This window comes from Gobio gobio (genome assembly GCF_949357685.1).
Source record: "Gobio gobio genome assembly, chromosome: 17".
NCBI lineage: Eukaryota > Metazoa > Chordata > Actinopteri > Cypriniformes > Gobionidae > Gobio > Gobio gobio.
In genome coordinates, this window is record NC_137110.1 from 13689347 (window position 1) to 13716347 (window position 27001).

At 38.0% G+C, this 27001-nt stretch overlaps 1 protein-coding gene across 1 annotated transcript in view; it reads right to left on the reverse strand.

Annotated features, from left to right (window-relative positions):
* Positions 1-27001, reverse strand: part of cadpsb (Ca2+-dependent activator protein for secretion b) — a 99326-nt gene that overhangs the window by 34495 nt on the left and 37830 nt on the right. The window contains exons 4-11 of the mRNA XM_079840185.1: positions 18079-18159; positions 14593-14826; positions 13344-13465; positions 7067-7178; positions 4777-4916; positions 4102-4168; positions 3800-3908; positions 3226-3438 (exon numbers count right to left, since the gene is read on the reverse strand). Coding sequence (XP_079696311.1) covers positions 3226-3438; positions 3800-3908; positions 4102-4168; positions 4777-4916; positions 7067-7178; positions 13344-13465; positions 14593-14826; positions 18079-18159 — 1078 coding nt within the window. The remainder of the gene's footprint in view (positions 1-3225; positions 3439-3799; positions 3909-4101; positions 4169-4776; positions 4917-7066; positions 7179-13343; positions 13466-14592; positions 14827-18078; positions 18160-27001) is intronic.

Below are 27001 nucleotides of genomic sequence, written 5' to 3' on the forward strand. Positions count from 1 at the left end.
ACGCTAGCCAATTACGTTGATGCAACACTGGGAAAGTAATATGATTGGCTGTTGTGACTATGATGGTCACATCAGCACCAAGTCAACAATGGAGTTTAAAAAATACGACCAATGGACCGACGATGAGGTTCAGGTTTTATTAAGCTTATTCACGGAGGACGAAACCTAGCAGGAACTGGAAATTTGCGCACAGTAGGTACATTAGACTGAGATGGAAATGCAGACAGCAACAGGTCTGGGGGAAAAAAGTTCCCGGGACAAATTGTTCTGGGTAATTTTGATGGAAATGGGGCTTAATATACACATAGTTGATTGATATTGTTATTGTCTTGGTCTGGAGCAAAGTTTAAGGTAATGTGAAAATATGCGGGACGGTCTGAAATCTGCCCCAATGGCTCTCAATTAGAATGCGCTGCAGTTAAATTTTTCACCACAGATTTACATTGGGGAAAATGGTGGGGCGCTGTAGAGCTCGGCAGGGCTCAGGCACTCGCTGCCCCACTAGTATCATAATACATGCCTGCCAAAGCCATACGCTAAATTTTAAATATCCTATGACTTAAAGTAGTCTAGAAAATCAGAACATATCTGTAACAGAATGCTGAACACATTTACAATTTATTATTAATTCAGTTTACAGATTATGGAGGTCTATGTTTTGAATGAATATTTTGGTGGGCTCTGCCCCACCTGCCCTTACAGTCAGGATTGAAAAGCTAAAATTTTAAAGCATGAAAATAATTCAGGCAACCAGCCTACCCCGAAACGTCATTACTTTCAAAAGCGGTAACACTTTACAATAAAGTACATGCTGAAATATTAATTAAATAACAATACATTTTCATCATGCATTTATCTATATGTTAATGTTTATTTCTACATACACAAATACATTTTAACAGTTTTATTAATTAACATTAGTCATGCATAATGAATGAACATGAAATAATAATGAACAACTGTGTATTTATAAATGAATATTAAAGCCGCGTTTCCACCGCAGGAACTTTTCCCAGGAACTAGGAACTTTGGGGTGGTACTCTGTGTGTTTCAACCGCAGGAACCGGGGTCTAAATGAAGGAAATATTTCCCCCTCCAAACGGCCCTGCTCCCGAGGTAGTACTTTTTCAAAGTTCAGGAACTTTCGGGGGTGGGACTTGGGCGCCGAACATGCTGATTGGTTGAACTCACGCAGCATTTTATTTCAACCAGCATTTTCAACCAAGTCTTTTGCAAGGTTCGTTCTGCGTTCAGTAATTATCAGTCTCGCTCTTTCTGTCCGATGGCGCGCGTTCGTCTCAGCCATCGCACGGTCAATGTCCGTAATAGCTGATAGTTACATACGTTGTCTTATTTTAAATCTAGCTTTCAGAATACGCTTTAGTATCAGTGCTCGTCTCTTTTCCGCCGTTTTGTTAATGACCTCTTTATTAAAACAATACATAACTACCAAAAGCAGCGCTGCTTGCATCTCCTCGTTATTGTTGCAGACAGTATCGCGCAAAAATGATTCCTGTCCGTCTCTGACTGGGAGGAGCAGCCGCGTGCAGTCCTACATCACCGGACTAATTTGCCTAATCTTCCCGGTACTTTAGACTGCAGTGGAAACGCAGACAGTAGCAGGTCTGGGGGGAAAAAAGTTCCTGTAAAAAAAGTTCCTGGTACAAATTGTTCCGGGTTATTTCAGTGGAAACGCGGCTTAAATTAGATCAATGACCATGATAACTAAATCATTAAGTAATGTTAAAGAAGTGAACCTTATTGTAAAGTGTTCCCAAAACTCCTCGGGGTTCATCATTACCTTAATCATTGCATGTTATTAAAATGTACTCTGTATTCAATCAGAGTATATATATATATAAAAAAACTGTTGTTAGAACCTTCATAGTATTCTAGAATCTGTGAAAACCGTCTGCAGCAAAGGAATGTTTGCTCGTGGGTGTGTGTACAGCATGTTATATTCCACTACTCTGTGCCATTCAAGACCACCTGGGGTGTGTTAAGGTGGAGGGTGAAACATTTACACAGTGTAATAATGTTTCAGAGGGGAGAGGGCATGTCTTATAGTGAGAAAATTGAATGGCATCTGAACTTGTGAGGGAATCATCTGACCACAAGAAACATTCACAAACAGGACAAATAAATCAATGGAAAAACAACACAGAACCTCTACCATTAGATGTTAAACCGTGAGCTATATTGTATTGCACTTATTTTAACAGTGTATAAATTCTGTTAAGAGACATTTTGTGATATAAGACATTGCTATGGACAGATGCTGAAGTAGATGCACACCAAAAGACAAGGTTCTGAATAGCAGGATCTATTATTATTTAGAGGCTTTAAAGTGACTTGATATTAGAGTGAGGTACTTTTTTTTTTTTTTTTACTTTAACAGGTGTTTCAATTGTTGGTGAGAACATTTGCGGCAGAATCGTAATTCAAAGAAAGGTGCCTTAAAGGGACAGTACACCCAAAAATAAAAAATTCAGTCATTATTTACTGATTCTCATGTCATTCCGAAGGACAAAACTTTCTTTCTTCTGTGGAACACAAAAGGACAAAAAAATTTTTTTTTGCATGCAAATGAACAGGGTTCAAGCTTCATTACCAAATATTCTGAAGCCATATAATAGCTTTGTGTGAGAAACAGACCAAAATGTATGTGTTTTGCAGAAGAAAGAGTTTTTTACAACATGAGGGTGAGTAAAAGATGTCATAATTTAGATTTTTGGGTTAATTATATCTTTATAAAAACAAGAAAGCCCTATTTTAAATTGACCAATCTAATTACTTAAACAATTTTAAATTGGCTAAAAATTCTTACACGCGGATGTTAGCTAATCAGGAGTGCGTATGGGCAGAAACCGAAGACATGGACATTGAAATAAACACAGTGCTCCACTATTCACACTCGCTCTTACCTTTTCCTGCTACTTGTGCTGTGAGTGCAAGGTGACATCTCTATGACATCATGAGTTACTAACTCAACCTGACAACAACCGGAATTAATTTATTAATTATTATCTACTTTGTGACGTGTTGTCATGGGAACAATTTTACTGTACATTAGTGGTTGAGGGCATGGGGGCTCTAACCTAAATAACAGGGCGGTTTATAAAAGATGGAGATTAACAAACCTTGCTATATAATTAAATTACTCGCCGTCAATTTTTAGTCCTGATGGACATTATAATGATACGCTTTACTGGTATGTTTACTTACAGAACTGAGAGATGGGGGCGTCCATCTGTGCCGCAGCTCCGCTCTTAGAATTCAGTTTCTGGACCTGGGTGGGCGGGACGGGTTTGTGTGATTGGCCAGTAGCTCGATACATGGCCTGCACCCATAGGATGCGGTCCTGCTCATCATCACTGGCAAAGATCACAGTGTCACCCTCCTTCACTGCGTTGAAAAAAGCCCGGCCTCCATCCAGACCTGCGCACAGAAAAAAAAACAAGAATAAAATGCAGGTAATGTCAATGGAGGATACCCTTAAAAATGCTTTTGCTGCAATATAAACAAAATTTCAGCATCTGCAAAGAAATTATGCTAGACTCTTGGAATTGGCTTCACTTTTACTTTTATGAAGCTTTTTGCAGTTACTTTTAACCAGTTGCACCCAAGGTAGATGTATGAAGTCAGTTTCCCTCAAGCGCACACAGGTGTCTCAGCGGGGTAAACAAAGATGTATTACATAGTATATTACATTAACTATGGACACTAACATTTGACAACCAGGAAGTAGTTCCATTAAGGAGTGGTACATAAGAGTAATCTGTAAATGTGAGAGTATTACCTGGCTGTGGGTCAGTGTAATCCACGGTATAGCCATCTAACTGCAGCAGCTCCTGCGGTTCTGACTTCTTCTCTCGATAGCTGCACATGGCAAAGGTATACTGACTTACCTATAGCAAAAGAGAAACAAATAGTATTAAAATGCTTAACATGCCATATGCAGGCATTAGGTTCTCTGGTTAAATCTATGTCATATGCATTAACTAAAATTGGACACTGAAAACACTGAACTTCAGAGTATCACGTTCAATTATAAAGTCAAACTATTCTTCACTCAAAATTTAAATGTATAAAAAGGTATACCTGGACCAGGACAAAGAAGCGCTTTTTCCAGCGTTTCCAAACATTTTTGCCAACAGCCCATAAATACCTGATGGAATAATCACAGGCTTCATCAGTATTTTACTTTATTATTTTAACTCATACACCAAAAAATGGGGGGTAAATAAGATTTTTTTTTAAAAAGTGAATACTTTTATTCAACAAGGATTAGAAAAGAAAAGACATTATTAAAACAAATTGTATTTCAAATAAATGCTACTCTTTTGAAATTTCTGTTCATCAGAGAATCCTGAAAAAAGTATTCATTTCCACAAAAATATTAAGCTGCATTTGTTTTCATCACTGAAACACCAAATCAGCATATCACAATGAAAGCATATTACACAGCTGAAAACCCAGCTTTACCATCACATAAATATATAAAATTTTTAAATATATTAAAATAGAAAAGTTATTTTTAATGTCACAATATACTAGTTTACTGTATTGACCAAATACATGTAGTCTTGGTGAGCATAAGACACTTCTTTCAAAAACATAAAAAAAGAAATCTTACTGACCCCAAACTTTTGAATGGTACATCATTTTTTTTATTTTATTTAATCATGAAACAAAAAGATGTTATGTGTGGACGATACTGTAATCTCCATTTGAACGGAAGACTTTTACAGAGAAGTATTCCTGTACAGCCCTTACCCACAAGCCTTCATGTTCTGAGGCTTGTCCATGCGGACGGCAAGTTTGATCTTCAGATCTTGATCAGGGCAGGCCTTTGTCACAGCCATCTTGTGGAGTTCTGCCTGCTTTGGGCTGTTTGGAGTTGGGTGAAGAACCACCTAATCATTCAACATTAGAGAACCATGATTATAAGTCCACATGATCACAATTCATGAGACCAAACTGAGCAAACACTGACTGAAAGACTATCACTATTAAAAGGAACAGCACACCCAAAATGAAAATTCAGCTATTATTTACTTACCTAAACATCTTTCCAAACCTGTATGACCTTCTTTCAGGACAGAATGACAGAACTTTCATTTTTGGGTGAACTATCCCTTTAACATGTAATCCTATAGCCAGTGTCTGCCCTAGAAACGCTAAGACATTTTCACACATGAAGCATTCAGTAAAAGGATAAACAGGTTGTGTGGGTGTGGGAAAATATCCCTGAGTCTGGGTGTGAGCTGATAATGACATATTACTTTCCCAGTCAGCGCTTTTAGTGAAATTCTCAGCATTCAATTAATTTTGGCTCATGCCTCTGTGTACTGAGAGTTAGGATGTGCAGCTCTTCTGTTGGCACCTTATCAGAGAAGAGCCAGTTTCTCTCATATTCTCTCTTGTGCTTTTTTATTTGCTCTCGTCTCGCTCTCCGATAAGTTGGCTTAATCTATTTCTTTGCTAGAGTTGAATCCTTAGAGATGCCTGCCTACCACAGTCTTGATGAAGACACAGACACATTTATAAACCATGGACCAAACATCCGGCATCAGTCAAGGTCAAAATTCATGTTAACAATTTCATAATTAGAGGACCTCTGAGTCCTTGAATGTAGAATGATTTTTCTAACCAAGGTTGCAAACATAAAGGACAAGTGCAATTCAAATTTGAATGAAAAAATTAAGAAGTAATTGCTGCTGAAAATTCATCCATTTGCCATCAACGACATACATTATTAATGAATTTACACATTTTAAAATATAAAGAGAAAATCCATTAAAAAAATATATATACATATTTTAAATATTAATGATATTTCATATTATTACTGTTTTTATGTATTTCTTTCAAATAAATGCAGCCTTGATGAGCATAAATCTATCTATCTATCTATCTATCTATCTATCTATCTATCTATCTATCTATCTATCTATCTATCTATCTATCTATCTATCTATCTATCTATCTATCTATCTATCTATCTATCTATCTATCTATCTATCTATCTATCTATCTATCTATCTATCTATTATCTATCTATCTATCTATCTATCTATCTATCTATCTATCACACTGGATGGATGGATGGATGGATGATAGATAGAATTGCTCACCAAGGCTGCATTTATTTTGTAAAAAACACAAAATAGATTACTTACTTAAAATACAAAAATACTTATGATAGATAGATGATAGATAGATGATAGATAGATAGATAGATAGATAGATAGATAGATAGATAGATAGATAGATAGATAGATAGATAGATAGATAGAATTTAAAATACCATCTTTTCTTTTTAAATATATTTAAAAATATGTTCATGAATTAATAATGTATGTCTTTGATGACAAAGCTGAATTTTCAGCAGCCATTACTACAAATAGAAATACTTTGTAACATTATTAATGTCTTTACTGTCACTTTTGATCAATTTAATACATCCTTATTTTTTTCATATTACCCAAATTTTTGGTAGTGTATGTCTCTATTATGCTTAATAGCATAGCTTTTTATTTTGAATTTTTATGTAGAAAAGCATGCCATTTCTCAGAATGCAATAATTTACTCAATATATAACCAGTAGATTCAAAATTTGCTGCTTCTTATTGGGCAAAAAAAAAAAATCTGTTCTGATGCCAGTGTTTAATTGTTTTGACAGTATTGTTCTTATCATGGCATAACTAATAAACAGGCATAATTAGCCAAAATTAATTATCATTTGGTTATTTGTTTTATTACAACAATTCAACATACTGAGGGACATTGTTAATTCAATTCAAATTCTAACTCATACATTAAAAGGAAGACAAATATTCACTGTAGAAACAGAGCAGAGGTTCAGCTTAAAAGCCACAGTTCTTGGATTTTCAAGACTGGAGATTCACAGGCATCAATAAGTAGGAGAATGAAGCAAAAGGAGAATTACAAAGTAAGTCACTTCTACAACTCTACCATAACAAACTCAAACAAACTCCAAAAAACCTAAACAGAACGACAGATGTCCAAAGCCACCAGAAAGAAAAGAAAGATTGAGTGTTACCCGGCCCAGCTCCTTGTCCTCCAGGGCCAGAACCCCTGTGCTCTCTGTGAAGAGCTTCACTTTGACCGCTGGCAGAGGGTGGGTGGTGGTGAAGTCTCCTTGGGTTCCCCAACTGAGAACACACAAACACCATTCATGTCTTTGATGGTAGGCTTCTATGTACTTTCTACACATATTTTCATCCATCTCACACACAAAACACAGAAAAACACAAAAAGTACAGCCACTAAGGGTTACTTCCAGGGGCTCTTGCGCCAGCCAAACAACTCGCATTGAGATGTTAATGTATGGCTTTCTCCAGGTATAATAGATCTCCTTGACACTCGGCCACTCTTTATTACTTTATCACTGTGTAACTGCTGCACACAGAGACATCTAGCAACCCTTGTTTTCATTGTATTACTTTGATCAGCGAGGAAAACAATCTCCGCAGTCCTATTCGGCTACATGGCAGGGCTGATGAAATCGTTCGCCAACAAATCATTTGATAAGGTCGTAAAAATCTAATACTGAATGTCAAGTGCGTGAGAGACAGACCAGTGGGTAAAGTGTATCATCTGACGTTTTCTACATAACGCATTCAGCCGAGGATATTCTCTGATGATTACTGGTACGAGATTCTCTCACACAACAGACAAGTCTGACATTTGGAAAATAAATAAATGAATAACCTAAAGAAGATTTTTGAGGGTTCACATTCGCAGTCCACCATTATTTACTCTTTCTGTAGCCATTCATTATTAGAGTCCAATGGCTTGTGGCAGACCTGAGGCAAAGTTCTCTCTGCATGTTTTTTTTTGTGTCTAATCTGCTAAAAACTGCCTGACTGACAAATCATTTAATGTTTTAAGTTAATTTCGATTCGATTTGCACACAGTTCCCCTTATAAGTTATTGATGCTGTTCAGTCAAGAGGTATGTAAATGTATAAGTCTTATACAATATGGACAGATGTTTTATAAGCATAGTTTTATTATTCTAATATTCTTAAACTGTTGTCTATAGCTGAATTAGAGAAATGTTTATTTCAGTTGAGAACTTCAAACTTGTCTTAACTGCCTTCAATACTAAAACAAGTTCACTTTACTTGAAGAAAAATTGGAAGCCGATTGGACAGTTTTTTTTAAGTCTCCATAGCTTAAAATGGAAGATTAAATCCATATTGACAATAAATAAGAATAATACATATTTAGGATGTCTAACAATGTTGAATTAAATTAATACAGTAATCTTACTATACAATATTAAGTAACTCGAGTAAACCTTCTAGATTGTATTAACTGAATCTGACATAGTAAACTATCACTTGATATTTATTATTTACCAATTTACTCAGCTTTTAAGCTGATTACCTACTTAACTTCGAATTTCTCGTTGAGATTTATTTAGCAAAAATTAGGTCTATTTCCAAACTTTTTCTTTAACTAAATTGAACTTAATAATTTACAGTGTTCAAATTCATGCTACTCCTTAGCAGTGTTGGTGAAAGTTACTTTTAAAAGTAATACATTACAATACTGCGTTACTCCCTAAAAAAGTAACTTTTTTTGGAAAGTAATGCATTGCATTACTCTAGCCTTACTTTTTCTCACCTGGATTGCTTGTTTGTTTTTTAATAACAAAAACGTTATATTTATGGCAAATGTAAAGGTCCTTTCACACCAAAAGTAAAATGAATAAGCCTCAGGCTGAAGGAAATGCAAATACACGCCTGTACAGTAGAGGGCACAACTCAAATAAATCTTTCAGCTGTGCTGCCATTCTGTATTGCAGAAGAATAGGACGCAGAAGAAGAAAGTTCAACACTCTGGCTGCATCCAAAATCGCATACTTCTATACTCTGTAGTAGGTGAAAAACAGTACGTGACAAGAGTAGTATGCATGAATTCACGTTACTCATAAAAGAGTAGGCAAAAAGTACCCAGATTACCTCATTATTCCGTCGAGATTCTAAAGTGTGCATACGATGAACATTTAACTGTCCCATGAGGCCACGGGAGAGGATTTGTGAATGGCAGTGAAGCAACGCAACTGACGCTGGTAGGTCATGTGATAATGACAACATGGCGAATGTAGTACATCTGGATTACATTCATACTACACACATTCATACCAGAACGTACTTTTTTAGCTTACTTAACTCAAATAACTTATACCTAATCAAGAGAGTATGCGATTTCGGACGCACCCTCTTACTTCAGCAACAAAAACTAAAAAAATTAAACACGAATGTAAGTAATTTTAACTTAGTGTGGTTAAATTGGATCATCAAAGGTCTGCAGTGAAGACATAGGTTAATAAAGTGAGATTAAATACATAAAATATATTTGTGTTATTTAACATTTAATTATTGCAGGTTTGCATAATATTTTGAGTTTAATTATAATAATTTTAGTGAGATGAGTAAATGCATGCTCACATTTCGTCCCATAACCATAATTTGTTTTTACAACATACACACAGCTACCTTATTCCTAATTTCTCTCAATATTTGGACAAGAGAGGTATCCATCAATAAATGGGAAAACAAAGTACTTATTTGAAAAATTAACTCTGATATTTTGATGTAAATTTAAAAAGAATGCATTTGCTAGTTACTTTATTAGTTTACAAAAAAGTCATCTGATTGCATAACTTGCGTTACTTGCAATGGGTCAACACTACACCTTAGTATCTCAATGAGGCTTAAAGAGATGGTGCAACCATCTAAAACTTTATCTGCTAGTGTCACTGACTTTCATGTATATAATTATTTTCTCATCCAGATTTTTAGCTCCTTTGCTTCCTTGAAGAAAGCGCCCCAGTTATAATCTCTCTACGCTTCCCTCCTCTGTATGGCCACTAATCCATATGCATGTAGTGTAAAGCCGTCATAAAGGGAGAAACATAATAACTCATGCAAGTATGAGATATCGCACTGTAGCAGGGCTCAGCGAGAGTGAGAAAAGACTATAACTCACACCATGCTTTATATGTTCAGTATTGATATAATAAATAATAAATGGGCACAATCTCAGAACAATGACGCAACAGTATAGAAACGTTCACCTAGGAAAACACAGATACACTCTCTCCTGAACAGACACACACACACACACACGGTGAGGGGTAGAGTTGGCCTAGTAAAACTGGAACACGTGACATGATCTGCTGCCGTGGAAACAGGCTGCACGTTTTAGAGGCAGCAGTCAAATGAGACAGAAAGAAAAAGGGGGAGAGAAAAAGAGATGAAAAAGAGGGAAAATGGAAAGCTAGTGCAAGAGGGAAAAAAACTGCTAAGTGTGTGGTGGGAAGTGTGATTTATCACATAGCGAAGTGACAAATGCAGACTGAACGAAGGAAGAACACAATCGTCAATCTGCTTGATGACCACCAGGGGGCGATAATCATATAACGGCTGGGTGGTTGAGGATGGATAGAGACCAATAGCAATCAGCAAAAACATAATTTGCATGTGAAAATATGAGCTTTAGGGAAAATTTGTTGGCCAAATGTTTGCCACTATATTTTTCTAAGGGCCTACAAGGGATATTAAATATTTTATAACACAAAGGGAAGAATTCACTAAGAAGGAATTGTACCCGCTGATCATTTTCAGATGCTGTCTGCATTATTGTAGCACCAGTTTCACAAAAAGAACTACGCAAATTACTCTAGGTAATGGAGCAATACATCCAAAATAACAGCGCAATGTTAAATGTAAATATTGTGAATTAGGCGCAATCTATAATTTACATTAAAGAGAGTGAAACTAATTTACTGAATATAGAAAAAAGAGACTTGTTAGCATTTGAGAATAATTACAAAGACTTAATTTAAATACACTGGAGCTCTATATCACTGAATTTAGCACCTGGTTGACCATGCAGGATTGCGGATGCTTAGCCAATAAGAAGCAGGTTTTTGCACCGATAATAGTGAAGTGTTATGTTAATGAAAGAAAAATGTTTCGCTTCTGGTTAAGTGTATGAATGGTTCCCATGGATATGGATGGGTTAGCATTCTAAGGGTGCTAACGGCAAGTGTCAGGGAGGTTGCTGACACTGCACAAGGCCATGCATGACTGAACCGTGTATGTATGTGTGAGATCGCCTTTGGGACGGCGCAAGATATGTTTATTCTTGAACAGCTGACTGAATAACATTTTCTGAGTACTTCTGAATGTCAAATTTCCTTTTCTCTTCGATTCTGCCTCGTTCGCTCTCCTCGATCTCCTCCTCCTCTTAATCTCTCTCCTTCAGCATGTCTGTTTGATGTGACACATTCTTGTGTGTCCATTAGCGCTGTTATGCTTTGCCAAAATGAGCCAATTCTCTCCGTTTCCAACCGCCAGTGACAGCATGAATACATGAATATAGACAGAGTTATATGACTCATAATCATAAGGCTTTTATAAGAGCTAAGTGCTTTACTGTTGAAAGAAGAAAAGAGAGAGCGAGAAGCAAAATTTAAGTTACAAAAAGAGGAAAAGAATGGAACAGAATCGTGGATACAGAATAAAAGAGGAGCAGGGGAGCTCTGAAATGGGAAGAGAAATAGAGCTGGGAGATGTACTGAATATTCACAATACAACATTGTGAATGCTTCAATAGCATCTTTATAAATTTGTGATTCGTTTAGTAAATCAGGTCAAAAGAATCTGTATCAAGCTACATCAACTCCAAACTGATTCAATGCATGGCATTATTCGGATAATTAAAAACATAAAAAATAGTGAAATATAACTGAAAAATATATGTAAGTATATAATACTGTATATTTATATGTATTGGCGCAATACATAAATAAATCAATAAATTCTTCCTTGTTGTGATCAAATAATGAAAAGCAATGTGGAAAAATGAATACTAAATATTGTCAAAATATATTGAGAGCCCTATATTTTAGCCTTATTTCCCAGCCTTGTAAGGAAAGGATGCAACAGAGAGAAAGGGATATAACAAGGAGAAGAAAATTTCCTAGAAGACGATGCTTCATTGTAGGTTTTCCTCCCTATGAGAGGCAAGAAGGTGACCTTGTATATGAAGCAGATTTTATTCCCATCAAAGGCGTTCTATACGGTGCGTGTGTGTGTGCATGTGCGTGCAAGTTCTCACTTAGACACATGCACACACGTGAAGGTTGTCGAAGGATGACTTTGTGTGAAGAATTGAAATGCTAATTCTCACGTGACGTCATTATTCTTCAGCGGTGCCGGAGGCTCGCTCTCTCTCTCTCTTTCCCTGCTCCCCCCTCCGGTGGGATACGCACTCCTAATCAGTTTCTCCACAGCTGATTACTTTTCTGAGGGGACATGGAGGCTGTGTCTTGTATTCTCTGATTCTTTCTCGCTCTCTCTTACTCTACCAGGCCCCTTCTCGCTCTTTAGCTCGTTATAAATTGGCATCTGATCCAATGATGGAACGTAGGGCCCAAAAATAGCACCACATCATGTGCTCATCCCTTGAGTAACTGCCTCTGGCCAAATAAGAGAGTTCTAGTTGGAGGACACAGCACCTGAAACTGCACTGCCATTTGAAAACTGTAATATATTTCATGCATTCTGAAAATGTTAAAGAGTGTATTTTGTATAGCCATAATAGTTGTCTAATAAAACTGATTTGGGAGAAAGAAGAAATCTGTATAGCGTATAACTAAAAATGAGCGTATTAATAAGTAATAAGCTGACCCCATCCACCTTGCTCCCCAGATATTGGCACTAGCCACTGAAAGTCCCGTATCTGCATTCATTTACACATATTTTAAAGGGCATACACATGGATGTAACATTAAAACAATACACCACACTGTTCAAAAGTTTGGGGTCAGTAAAATAAAAATGGTAGTAAGGGTGCATTAAATTGATCAAAAGTGACAGTAAAGACATTTATAATGTCACAAAAGTTCTTTTGAACTTTCTATTAATCAGCAAATCTTGAAAAATTATTCAAATTTAAGAAGCACAAGTGTTTTAATCATTGATAATAGTAAGAAATGTTTCTTGAGCAGCAAATCAGCTTTTTAGAAGGATTTCTGAAGGATCATGTGACACTGAAGACTGGAAAATTCAACTTTTCCATTACAGGAATACATTACATTTTAAAACGTATTCAAATAGAAAATAGTTATGCTTAATTGTAATAATATTTCACAATATTACTGTTTTTACTGTATTTTTGATCAAATGAATGCAGCCTTGGTGAGCCTTCTTTCAAAAACAGCCCCAATCTTTTGAAACGGCAGTGTAGATGTTAATTATGTTCATCACAATTGTTTGAATCTTAACATTAATGGCCTACGTTGGTTTGGATGCTTCAGCCTGGTCTGTTTGTAGCTTCTCTCCACCCTCCACCTCCATTGTGCAGTACACGATGCGGTTGGGAGCCAGCGACTTCAACCCTTGAACTTCCATAATCACCACCTACACACAAGGAACATTTGGTTTTATTTCATATGCAGGTATGTGTTGTAATACTCACATAAGCAGTTCCTTTGGATGCTGCCATTTACCATGTCGTTAGCAGCCAATCAGGATCCAGCTCAACCTTTTGACCACATTATAAACTTTATTTATCATTCAACTTTCTTGCTCTTGACACTCATTGAATAAGCATTGTTTACGTCTGGACCGAAAATCAATCCACACACCCAGAGCACCTATAAAATGTGCCAGCTCGTAGCTCCTCAAAACAAAATAGACTCCAAAGACACAAGCCAGGCTATCAAATCCATAAAACACTGCTCTGTCAGCCTCTGTGACTACTAAAGCCATGCCATGTTATAATCAAGTCTCCTGAAAATGAGCTAGCTCAAGGTAGTATAATTACAGCAAAACCTCAGACTTGAGAGGGGAGAATTCTCAGACGCATTCAATATTCTCGGGAATCATTTATCAAAAATGCAGTATAACCTTTTTCTAATATGCTGCAGCCCTTTCTGTCTGAAGACTATCTATAATGTATGCAATAGGAAGGGCTGGAAACTCAGTAAAGATTAAAATCTCATAGACGCATGTGTTAAACTAACGCTGCAACTGCTAATGCTGCTAAATTTATCATTACGTCTCTAAAATTCTCTATCTCTATCAAAACTAAGAGGTGTTCAATAATTCGAAATGATGAGAGGCAAACCCTTAGACTTAGATATTTCCGATCAGTGGCTGTAACGCAACTGACTACTTAAATTAGTGTTCAAATCAGCACATTTCAATGGTTCAAATGATAATAAAAAAAAACCTAAAAAAAGTTTGTCCTTTCTATGCAACTAGCACCAAAAATACCTAATATTTCTCAAACACTTCTGCCACTTCTTCTGCATCTGCCATTGTCTCACAATTTTGGTTATATGTTTTACACTTAATGATTAATTGTGTGCAAAACAAAAAGAACGTCTAAATAAGGCAAAATGTCACAAACCTTCATGACAGAAAGTCAAATGTATTGAAACCTTGAGCTGGACTACCACTACAAATCACTCTGAACTCTTACACTGAACCCTGGCCTTGAGCACAAAACTAATACACTACCTGAAGGCCAGAACAGTTCTTACCTCAAGTGAGAAAGACAGCACAACATCAGATTTGGACAGCTGGTTTTCATCTTCCTGCCCCATATCAATGATGGAGGTGTTATGTCCCCTCTTTAGCTTCTGCAGTTTGAACTCTCCTCCCTTTGAAACCGGCATGCTCTCCAGGTTAGCCATCAGCTGGTTGACTGAGCTTTTCAGCTCCTCGATATACATAGCCTCCATCTCCTTCGACACAAACTTGGGGAATTTGCCAGCCTGAAGTTTTAAAGAAATAGCAAAAAAAGTATAGTATTTTTAATAATTATTATTATTAACGATTTAAAAAAAATCACTGGTGTTAACACTATTAAAAACTAGTATTTTAAAAATATAAAAAGATATAGAAAAATACTTTCAAGCTTAGATGAAGAGGTTATTCAAATAGTTTACATGATGATTTTCCCACCATATTGACAAAATGTATTTAAATTATGTATTATTTTTAATTATGTAATAATGTCATTGTTTGTATGGGGAAAAATGTATCACAAAAAAAGGAATGAATGATATAATGTTATGATTTTAGTCTGATTAGTGTATGTGTGTGTTTGAGATACTATTTATGACAATTTATTTGATCAGAATTTGGGGTTTTTGAACTGCTCTATATTAACTGGGGTTAAAATAAAATATACATAAAATATAAATATAAGATGAAAAACTTGCAGTTAAAATAAAAATGATTAATGTTGCATTGGCAACTAACTGAAATTAGTTTAAGTAAAAATAAGTGTATAACAAAATTACTAAAACTTTAAAATGAAAATGTCTTGGTTACTGATGTAACCCTCGTTTTCTGATGGAGGGAATGGAGACGTTAGGCCAACTGACAAATGGGGTCTCACTTGGGAGCCCCAATCACCTCTGAGTTTTAGGAAAACGGCCAATGGAATTGGCGAGTGGAATTTGCATGCTGAGCCACTCCCCTGTTCATACACTGTCAGAAAAAAAAGGTACAGCACAGTCACTGGGACAGTACCCTAAGGTACAAAAGAAAAAGGATACTAATATGTACTTTGAAAGTACTAATATGTACCATTTACCAAGTTTCACTTTTGTCCCATAGGGTACTGCCCCAGTGATAGCGCTGTACTTTTTTTTCTGAGAGTGAACGGGTATATAAGATGGCGGAACGCATCCACTCATTCAGGTTTATGCTGAGGAGCCGAGACGGTGTCCCGGCCATTCAGCGGGTGGTTCAGGGTTGTGGCAGGGGGGACATAACGCCTCAATTCCCTCCATCAGGGAACAAGGGTTACATCAGTAACCAAGACGTTCCCCATCTGTCAGTCATTACAATGTCGACTGACAAATGGGGTCCCTATTGAAAACACCACAGCCACTGAACTATGTTATGAGAGTTGGAGGTGAAAATGCTGGCAAGCCGTAGCATGCCCTTTTGGCAACTGCTCCCATAAAGTCATAACCTACCCAGCACCCCCATGTAAGCTGAAGTGATAGTCCTCCATGCCAATGAGGTGGAAGAGACAGGGCTTACCATGGAGATGGTTGTAGCTGCTGTTCCTTGTATGTTTGTTTCACAGGAAGAGTGCATCAGATCTCTATTCCCTCTTTTTTTAGCCATGACCAGTGGGTTAACTCTGGGGAAGCATAACTATTCCAATAGAAAGGGATGCTACGGAGGCCACATCCTACCCGTAGGGAGGAGCATGTGGAAATACACATATGGACTAACACGGGGGGCAGTGCTACATATGGAAAGACCCTTTGTGGTAGGTCCTGCCAAGACAGGGATGAAACTACAGACACAAAGATGGGGCAGAGCAGAATCTGCCCAGGGAAAGACACTCGTTTACCAACAGGGAAACTGTACCGTGGAAGACTATGCATATGTGATTACCAAGGGTGAATCACAATTTATGGGGCATCTAGCCCAGTTCAAGGGCCTGGTGTCGGATGCCTCTGCCGCATCTGACTGCCGAAGGATGCTCAGAGGAAACTCAATCCAGGGTTTGCCAAATGGGGATTTTACCTGGAGAGCAAAGAAGGTGCTCTTATCCCTCACTTAGAGGGGAATGGTGCTGCAAGCGAGATACTGAGCCAGCCTTCCAGCACATTACCTGTGTGTACCCAACACACCGGAAGAAACCAGCTCCACCTGAAGATTGTATAATCTTGTGAAAGTTTTAGCTCTGCCAAAGAGGCACCGTGCACTAACACCCAGGAGGAGGCAACACTCCGAGTGGAGTGAGCACGGCTTGCCTAGGCACTGGTACGCCAAGATGATGGCATCCAGTATCAAGTGTGCCAACCTCTGTTTGGAGACAGCCTTTCCTTCTGCTGACCTCCAAAGCAGACAAAGAGCTGCTCAGAGCTTCTGAAGCTCTGCATGTGGTCCATGTAAACATGCAGGGCGCAAACTGGACACAGCTATGCAAGGGCTGGGTTTGACTTCTCTGGGGGCAGCTCTTGCAAGTTCACCAACTGGTCCCGAAAAGGAGTAGTGGGAACTTTGGGCACGTATCCGGGCCAGGGTCTCAGGATCACGTGAGAAGAGGCCGGCCTGAAATCAAGGCAGGTCCCCAACCCTCTTGATGGAAGTGAGCTCAGTCAGGAGCGCTGTCTTTAGAGACAGGCTCTTAAGCTCAACTGACCCAAGCGGCTCAAAGGGAGCTCTCTGCAGACCAGAAAGGACCACAAATAGATCCCAGGAGGGGATGAGGCGCAGCCTGTGAGGATTTAACCTCCTGGCCCCTTTCAGTAACCTGACGACCAGGTTGTGCTTTCCTAGTGATTAATCAACTGCAACGTGATCTGCTGCAATGGCGGCAAAATACACCTTTCAGGTGTAGGAGGACAGCCTCCACTCCAACCCTTCTTCCAGGTAGGAAACGACCGCATCCAGAAAAGGCATCTTTAAAAAGACGCTTGCCGGCCATGCTTGGTGTTTTAGGGAAATCTGCACTTTATGCTGAAGCACAACTGTTTGGTGACTGGAAAGAGTGATCGCTGTCTGCAACTACTTGGCTGCAGAAAATATGAATGAGTAGATGCATGCAACCATCTTATATACCCATACTTATGGGTGAGTGGCTCAGCATGCAAATTTTACTCGCCAACTCCATTGGCCGTTTTTCTAAAACTCAGAGATGATTGAGTGAGACTCCATTTGATAGTCGACATAACATTGTAGTAGTGAAATGAAGATACAAAAATAACAGCTAATTAAAAATAGTACTAAATACTATAATAGTATTTATATAATATTCTTGGTGAAATAAAAAATAAAATGAATGAAAAATAAAATATATAATAAAATAAAATAATAAAAGTAATTTAAGATTAGTATTAATCTCAAAATGTTATTACATACCACCATCTTGTATTAGAGAAAGCTGAACTGAACAGAATTCTGATGAATGTGGGTACATAAACTGAATCGACTGAGTTTACATCATCTCCGGAGCATCTCTGTCCACGTGTAAGTGATCAAATGGTGAGACTTACCCGGGCAATCTGATCAGCCATCTGCAGACGACCATCCAGTTCTCTCCTGATCTGAGCTGCTTGCTCGTCCAGATTATCCAACTGCAACCACATATACACACAAAGTTACAATGGTTACCATCAGCCCTCACAACTCAACACACTAATACTAACCTATACATCTCTAGAAGGCAGCTAATCAGTTCTGATCCCTGTAAACGCTTCCCTGCACCCCATATGTGACATAACTGGGGTCACACTTTGAAAAGATAAATGGTCACACATATTCTGAAAGTAGAAAATACAACTGTTCCTTATTACTTAAAGTTGCCAAGAAACTAAAGTTGTGATAATCTTTTCTTCCCTATTATGATCTATATCCACGTTTTCTCAAATAAGAAATGTAGGACTAGACTTTTTTTCCATTGGCAATTGATTGGATCGTTGTGGTTTGCTATTGCTGTGATCTCATGGGAGGCCCATTTTATACCTGGTATTAAGATGTGTTTTGGTCAATCAGATCACAAGTAGACAAGGGAGACACATTCCTATTTACACCTGGTTTATAATTCGTCTCTTGTCCACTTTCAACCACTTATCTCCTGATTTCTTCGAGGGTAGGGGTCTATGGTGGGTAAATGTATGGGCTTTTTCAGATCTTTTGATCTAATGGATGAAATAAGCTTTCACAATTTACATATTGAGCACAAAATATGCATCTGCTCTGACAGCCACAAGACCACGCCGAACACTGTTATGGTAACATACGTCTTAAAACCTTGACTTATGTCTTCAGCTGACAAGGTTTAAATCCCGTTTGGCTAGTACGCTTCCCAGAATGTTTATGCATTAGGTCAGTAGACGGAGAGTAGGCAGTCTTTTGCGGTTGTTCGAATGCACATGAGCTTCTATAATCTGGTCGAATGCGCTTTCGACTACTTCTGGAAGTGGTCGAAAGGGGAGCAGAACCTGTTTTCATCAAGTGGATCATGGTACAACAATCAACCAATCATATTTGAGGGACCAGTTTACAGTTTATGTCAAGTTTAGGCTTACAACCAGGTATGGGTAGGGATAGGTTTAGGGCTAGGGTTAGGGTTAGAGTATGATTAGGATTCAATTTTCGAACAGGAATGTTGTTCCAGGATCAACAAAATATGTTGACCCAGGAATGCCTCTAATTTAGTAAAATCAGGACGTGTGAAAGTGGACAAGATCAAAATGTTTTAGACCCTGTTTACACCTGTATTTAGCGTTGTCCACTTGGGATCGGATTGACGAAAACTCATCTTAATACCAGGTATAAACAAGGCCTGAGTGAAAGGTTGTCCTGCCGTCACACCGGTAAACACATCATCAGAGAAGACAGGAAGTAATTTTGATGAAAGATTATAAGCACATGAATTTAAAAAAATTATAATAATGATATGCATGGAAATATCATTTAAAATATTCAATATTACATAAAAGAATACGAATTGCCAATTTTGATTTCATGGTGACTGTTTATGTTAATTTCTATAAATAAGTTAATTTAATTTAAAGTTAATTTAGTTTAAGTTACAGTTAATTTAAGATCTGTTAATTGTATTAAAATAAGAGATGAATAACACAATTAGTTAACTTAATTAAAACAACAAAATTCATTAAAATAATTTTAATTCATGATTTTCATTTTTACCAATCGATGTGTCAAAATGTAAAAAAATGTTGTGCTCAAATTCCACAGAATTCTGTAACCCACACATAGCATCAATAAAAAATCTAATATATTCCATCTGTAACCAATTTTTGTACTGCTCATATATACAGCCTCTCATACATAAATATATGGCCATAAATCCTGTTGTAAAGCATAAATTATATCACATCCACAAGGACCCCGGGAAAGATGGAGAACCCCTGTGGAGAGGAAAATCTGATGTGATGGAATAGGAAATAATCTCTTCACCCCTGATAACTCTGTTGCATGTGTGTGGGTGTGCGAGCGTGTCACTGTCTGTTTGTGTGTTATGACATCTGAAGCCTCCCCATCCAAAGCCATCACTTCCTGTCTTTGTCACTCTCCTGCTCCTGTCCACACAGAATCCAGGGGCGACAGTACCAAGGCAACCCTTGCCATGGCGACAGTCAGTCGGGAGTGGGAAATCCTGTCACATGGGGCAGAGTTGAGTCCTCGTCCCCGGAGCCCTGTCTATCTTCTGCCCTGCTCTCCAGGGGCTGTGTTCTAATTAAGCATGGCTCAGCAAATACAGGAACCCTCTTGTGTGCGCGTTTCTGCTCGTGCAGCCCCCAAAACAGCATGAAAGCCGGAATTGCGATGCCAATGAAAAGAGGAAATCTGTATTTCCAGTTATACAGAGCAGAATTCTCAGCTGCATTGTGTTTGACTAAAAGCTTTTGTTTAAATTATTGATCATAACCCCTTTGGTCTTCAAAAGTCTCTCTCGCATAGGTTTTTTAAGCTAAAAGAACCCAGAATGAACATTAATGGCACGCTGGGTGCACTACAATGACCTAATGACCTGTTTTATGATCGCATTGTTCTCCAGGCTGCTCGGGTCAGCGTAGCTGTGGAAAATGACTATCTCTTTAGTTCTCGAGCATTTTAAGCACGTTGCTAACAAATAAGCCAAAATAAATAATTTACAGGAGACATCTGCAAACACGATTGAAAAGCTGGTCAGGAATCACCTGGTAGATCCAAATACAAACCAGCTCAATTTCCTCTTATTCCGCATGCCTTTGTTCGCAGGTAAACACCTCTTTCATCAAAAAGCTTGGCCTTAATAATAGATGACAAACAAAACAAAATAAAACATGGAGGTTGGGTGTCTATATAGAGGTCATCATTAGTGTATTTACCTCAGTTCTTCATCAACAGCTGTAGCTCTGGTGTGAAGGCCATGTTTTGGGCATATGTTTATCATTAATACATACAGGGTGTGACATTTCACATCAAAGCATATTAAAGCAGCAAGCCATGGGAAGTCATGCATTATATTGATTATAAAGGGGTATTGTTAAAGTATTCAACCTTAACCATGATAAAATCACTGTGGATTATTACTCTTATAAAGCAGTATAAAATGCATTAATGTTCAATAAATAATTTAAATATAATTTAAATTGTTATGTTGCGATCTGTGGTTAGAGAGACAACTGCATTATTTGGTAGAAGAATAGTTCTACCAATTCTTTTACACTCAAAAATATTTTTAAGCCTTTTTTTTTTTTTAAAGATTTACACATTTCAATTAATAGTAAAATTATTAATAATAATACATTTTATTTATAAAGCACCTTTCCCAAGCTCAAGGTCACTGAAAAGTTAATAGAATTTTATACTGAATGCAGACAGAAACAGGTAGCCAATGTAGATTATAGAGCAAATGGGGTAATGTGATCAGATTTCGTGACTTGAATGATGACTCTGGCAGGAGAATTTTGAACATATTGTAATCTAGTGATTGTTTTAGCGAGCAGCCCAATAAAAAGCAAATTACAGTAGTCAAGACGAGAGGTTATCAGTGCATTAATAAAGTTTCTGTGTCTTTAGTGCTGAGAGCAGGTCGCTCTCAGCAATATTAAGAAGGTTGTAAAATGCAGTCTTAGTAATATAATTGAATGAGATTGAAATATAAGCGATGAATCAAATGTTACACCCAGATTTTTAACAGTGTGATATGGAATTAATGTAGCCCCATCAATAGATAGACTCAGTTCAGACTTTTTAAAAAAGGGATTGTGGACCAAAAACAATAACCTCAGTTTTACCGTTATTGAATTTAAGTAAGTTTCTATGTAACCAGATTTTAATGTCAGCAATACAGGAATTCATTGAGTCCAGGGGAAGAGCAGAGACGGAGCGAGCTGATATGTAAATTTGCAAGTCATCAGCATAACAATGATAACTGAGACCAAGGCTACGGATAATGAGACCGAGAGGTAACAGATAAATATTGAACAGAAGTGGTCCAAGAACAGAGCCTTGAGGGACACCCTGAAAGACAGAGCACGGAGAAGATTTGAAGTTATGAATAGTAATAAAAAATTGTCTATCATTGAGATATGATATAAACCAAGATAAAGCACTACCTCTGATGCCGATAGCTGATAGCCGAGAGGCAATTATATGATGAGATACAGTGTCAAAGAATGCTGTTAAGTCAAGCATGATGAGAACAGTAAGACAACCTGAGACAGCAGACATTAGGGGGTCATTAGTAATTTTTACCAATGCTGTTTCAGTGGCCTGACCGAAATCCAGATTGAAAGGGATCAGGAAGATTGTTAGCAGTGAGATGAGCTTGTAGCTAGGGTGGCCATTTCCATAACACCAAAAAGGAGGACACTTTTAGTGAGGCAAGAATAATTTCATAGGACTCTGGTGTACTCACAACTACAATACAATTTTGTCCATCATATCGATGGTATCATGAGACAGTACTGTGATTCTGCAATAGCCTATTCTATTCATTGCCAGACAATTTGATCTTTGATATATCTTGATGTAGACCTATGTGTAACAGAAGAGGCAAAGAATCCTGTCATCCTGAGGCGATGTTGCTTCTCAAAAAAATGACCTAAGGGAAGACGTAGCCTACCTGCGGCTCGTCGGTTACTTTTATGTTTTTCCGTGCTGGAATGTCGGTCAATGGCGGCTTTCCCTTGACTACTAACGTCCAACTTCACAGTGATACAGTGTGCTTTTTGATATAAATTTACGCTCTTTTGTCCATTCCAGATTAAATGAGGTCTAAGCGCCTGACATCCTATGTGAACGTTATGATATGATGCCAGCACATCGTGGAGGCTTGTTTACATTTTTAACCAATGATATATCAGATATCTATTTGACACCAGAGATCTTACGCCATTATACGCTATGCTGCTGCGCCCCAATAAAGATTCTAGAGCGGGTTTTTATAGGCCGATTCAGCACAACTCCGAAAAGGAGGACAAATGAGTGTCCGGCTTGAGGCTGCACCGGACGCCGGACAGGGAGCTTAAAATCTGGACTGTCCGGCCAAAATCCGGACGTATGGCCACCCTACTTGTAGCTGAGAGGCAACTACTTTTTCAAGCAACTTCTCAATGAAAGGAAGATTAGATATAGGTCTGAAATTATTCATAACAGACAAATCCAGCCCGGGTATCTTTAAAATAGGAGTGACCACAGCTGTTTTAATGATAGCGGGACAAATTCCATCAAATTGAATTGAATAATCCTTGCATATTTTCATTGATTAATTGATTAAGTATTGTTCAATTATTCAATTCAAATATGTAAGGATTATTCAATTCAATTTGATGGAATTGTACTATTAATTGTAATGCGTAAATCTTAAAGTCTAAGTTTTATTGTACTTAATAATGCATTCTCTCAAGCATAGGTCACAAAATACAAATTTTAAATACATAAAATGGATTTGTGCTCCAGTAAGACAAATATGTTAACCTTTTACTCAAAAATTTGCATGAAATGTATTAATTGTTTTAAGGAAAGGACTTTGATGTGTGTACATTTGGAGGTTTAGCATAAATAACATTCAATGAGGTAAATACTTTCTGAAGGCACTGTAATTAATTAAAAAGCTCTCTTTGCTGTTGTTGTTCTCTGTTGCAAGCAGCAAGCAGAAAAATGCAGGCCTGGTATAATCTCCAACTCAGGACAATTAAATAAAATTCAATGTTTCTTTACAGTTGGACTGTTATTGGATTAGTTTGGACCCTTTAATTCAAAAGACATTGAATTCCTGTTGGTTTCACGTACAGCACCCACCCATCCAACACAACAGGCACAAGGTTGGAACGGTAATGTTCACTTCAGTGCTGTGATCTGATAGAGTTAGACGGCATCTCAGCAGAGGGAGCTCCCGACAGCTGTTACCCCGATTCCTCGGTTCTCACCGAAAAGGAGCAAGTGCAACTCAGAGACTCACCGCATCAATAATGCATTCACACATTTAGATTTGCTGATGGCAGACTGTGTTCTCAGCCTCGCTCGTTTCTTCCTTCTCTCTCTCACACTCTCTCTCTCACACTGTTTTCTGCTGTCACCACACTCCTTCATGGCATCTCTCTCAACCACCTCTCCACCTGTCTTGATTCTCTCTCTTCCCTTCAAGGTTTCTCTGCTGCATGTGTGAGAGTGACATCTGTGACATTGTGTGAAGTAATAGGGCAGACGGCACAAGATCTAGTCATGTGACTAAACCCAACAGCGTGACCTTCGGCTGTCCACATATATTCGAAAGACTGAACATCTTGGCTACTATATTATTGATCTACTGGTCAGTCTAGAACATAGGAAATGACAGAGGTTGTGTGTGTGTGTGTGGTCCTGGTAGAGACCCTATGTAATGGGGACAAAATGTCCCCACAAGGATGGCAATATCTGAAATCCTTGTCCTTGAGGGGACATTTTTGATCTCCATGAGGAAAACAGCTTATAAATCATGATGTTTTTTGAAAATGTAAAAATGCAGAAAGTTTTCTGTGATGGGTTTTAGGGGTAGGGGAGAAATATACCGTTTGTACAGTATAAAAATCATTGTCTATGGAATGTCCCCATAAAACATGAAAACACAACGTCTGTGTGTGTGCGTGGGGTTAGATTAGAAAACATGTTGCAAGCTATGAGTTTACAGGCAATGAACGCACCAAAAAAAGAAAAAAAGGAAGGATTTGGTGCACTGTGTAAAAGGCTATTTTACACAGTACACCATTACAAAGGGTTTACATTTCATTTTCAATGAGACAGAGGCGGCAGAACGGAGGCGGCACTGAAAGACACTGGGTGCCATGCTTGTGCTCAAAAATCCTACTGATTTGATGTTCATGTGGAAAAATAAATAAAACATTTAAAGGGGTCATGAATCTATAGAAATCAAATTGGATCTTTTGATATAATAAGAGGTCATTGTGCTATAAAAAATATCCTGTAAGTGTTAGAATGCAAACATTTCCTTGTTTGTCCAAAAAACGCTTTTATAGAAACCAAGCTGCCAAAACGACTCTTCTCAGTATGACGTCACAGTATGATGAAAGATGATCGCCCACTTCTACATCATTACGTCTTTAGCCCTGCACACCGATTCACACATGTATGAGGGAGACAAAAACAGGATTACTCAAGTAACAAAACGATAGAGATGTTTTGCAGTGCCAAGTGGGAAACAGTCTTTGCATAGCATTGCTGTCCTTTTGATCCTAACATTGAGAAAGCTCCAGATTGCATCAGTAAGACAATATTCGTTTGTTCGCTTCATTTTACTGCAGATTCGTTTTTAAACAAGACACATTTCAACGCAGGCTTTTCAGAGAGTAAGATGCAGTGCTGAGTGCTGGCTATATTGGATCTGACAGTAATGTAAGTAACAATGTTTTTACCATGTGCCACTATTGCTTTTTCTGTTACAGATAGATTGACATGTACTCACTTTACTGAAAATGATAAACGAAGAATAGAACGGGAGTGTGACAAACAATGACACATTCATTCTTAATTCATTTATACGAAACACTAAGTTATCCTTTATCAACTATAACACACTAAATTTACAACTGCATATAAATGAAAACATTGTTTTAATTAGTAGACCAGAAATGCGAAACATCACATTACTAAAATAATTTTATTTCAATCGAATGGCAAAAAAAAAAAATGGCTGGAGTAGCTGTGCCAAAAACAAAAAGATGAATGCAATAAATGCTTCCAGAGTAGACCACTTCAATGATTATAATGGGAGCGATTTAGTTGCATGTGTTATTTTATTACCTATCACTTACATGCTACTGTGTAAAATGCCTTAAGACAGAAAGAAAAGTAAGTGAGAAAGGAAAAAAGAGACACGTAGACAGAGATATACGCTGACTGATGGTTTCCATATTAATAGTTAAGTGTCAAATATGCCGCAGTTCGTCGTGTACTCTAAAATAATGAAGGGACAGTACATTAGAACTGTTCTTTTAAAAAGGGCAGAGGCAGACACATTCTTTTGAGGGACAATGAGGAAAAAAGACAACCAATTATGCACATTATTATATAGAACAAATGCATCGTTTCGGTGCATGATAGCATAGAAATATGAATGATAATTTGCAGTGTGTGCGCTGTAACCCTGCTGGTTCATTCTGAGCTGTTGATTAGTGGAGCACATAATCAGCTCCTGTCACCGGCAGCAATGAACCAACCTCTCTTTTTCTCTATTTCTGCACTGTTACTGTTTCCAACACACACTAAGAAACTGTCTTTGTTGTTGGGTCAGCTGGACTGCTATGGGTTGTATCAAGTTTTCGAATTGCTTTTGAGGAGATGAACAGGAGCTTTAAATGCAAAGCAATGGGCCTGACAAATTAAAGGAGCTTTCAGAGAGAGAAAGAAGAGAGAGAGAGGAAGTCTGACAGATCACTGCCTAGCCTGACAAGCCAGACCCACATCAAGGTGTTGGGTCTGGGAACACACCATTGGCAGGGCTCAATCCGAGGGGCGGGATAAACGGTTGTCTTTCAAATTCCCCCTGCACGCAATAGGATAGCGCTACAACCGACCAGAGCAACGAAGAAGGTGAAGCGGAGCTAGTTGATAGATTAAACTTTCGCCGTATCCGGTCGGCAAAACTCTGAACACCTCTTCCTTTCTGAAGAATGACTTCAGTGCCATTCATTGTTCTTTTCTCAAAGAAAAGCTTAACTCCAAGTCTTCCAGAGTCGCGGCCACAGCCGATTCGAAAGGCCACTGTTCGCCAGCTTCTTTGTTTACAAGTAGCACGCAGAACCGCGGCCGTCATTTTGTTAAGCCTGTCCACCGATACGATAATATTTTTTCATATGCACTACAAGTGTTTCATCGTCTCAGATCAGCTTTGTTCATTTACTGTGAATCGAGCTGCTCTGAGACACTGAAACACTGTATCATGAACTGCATATGTGCAGGCAC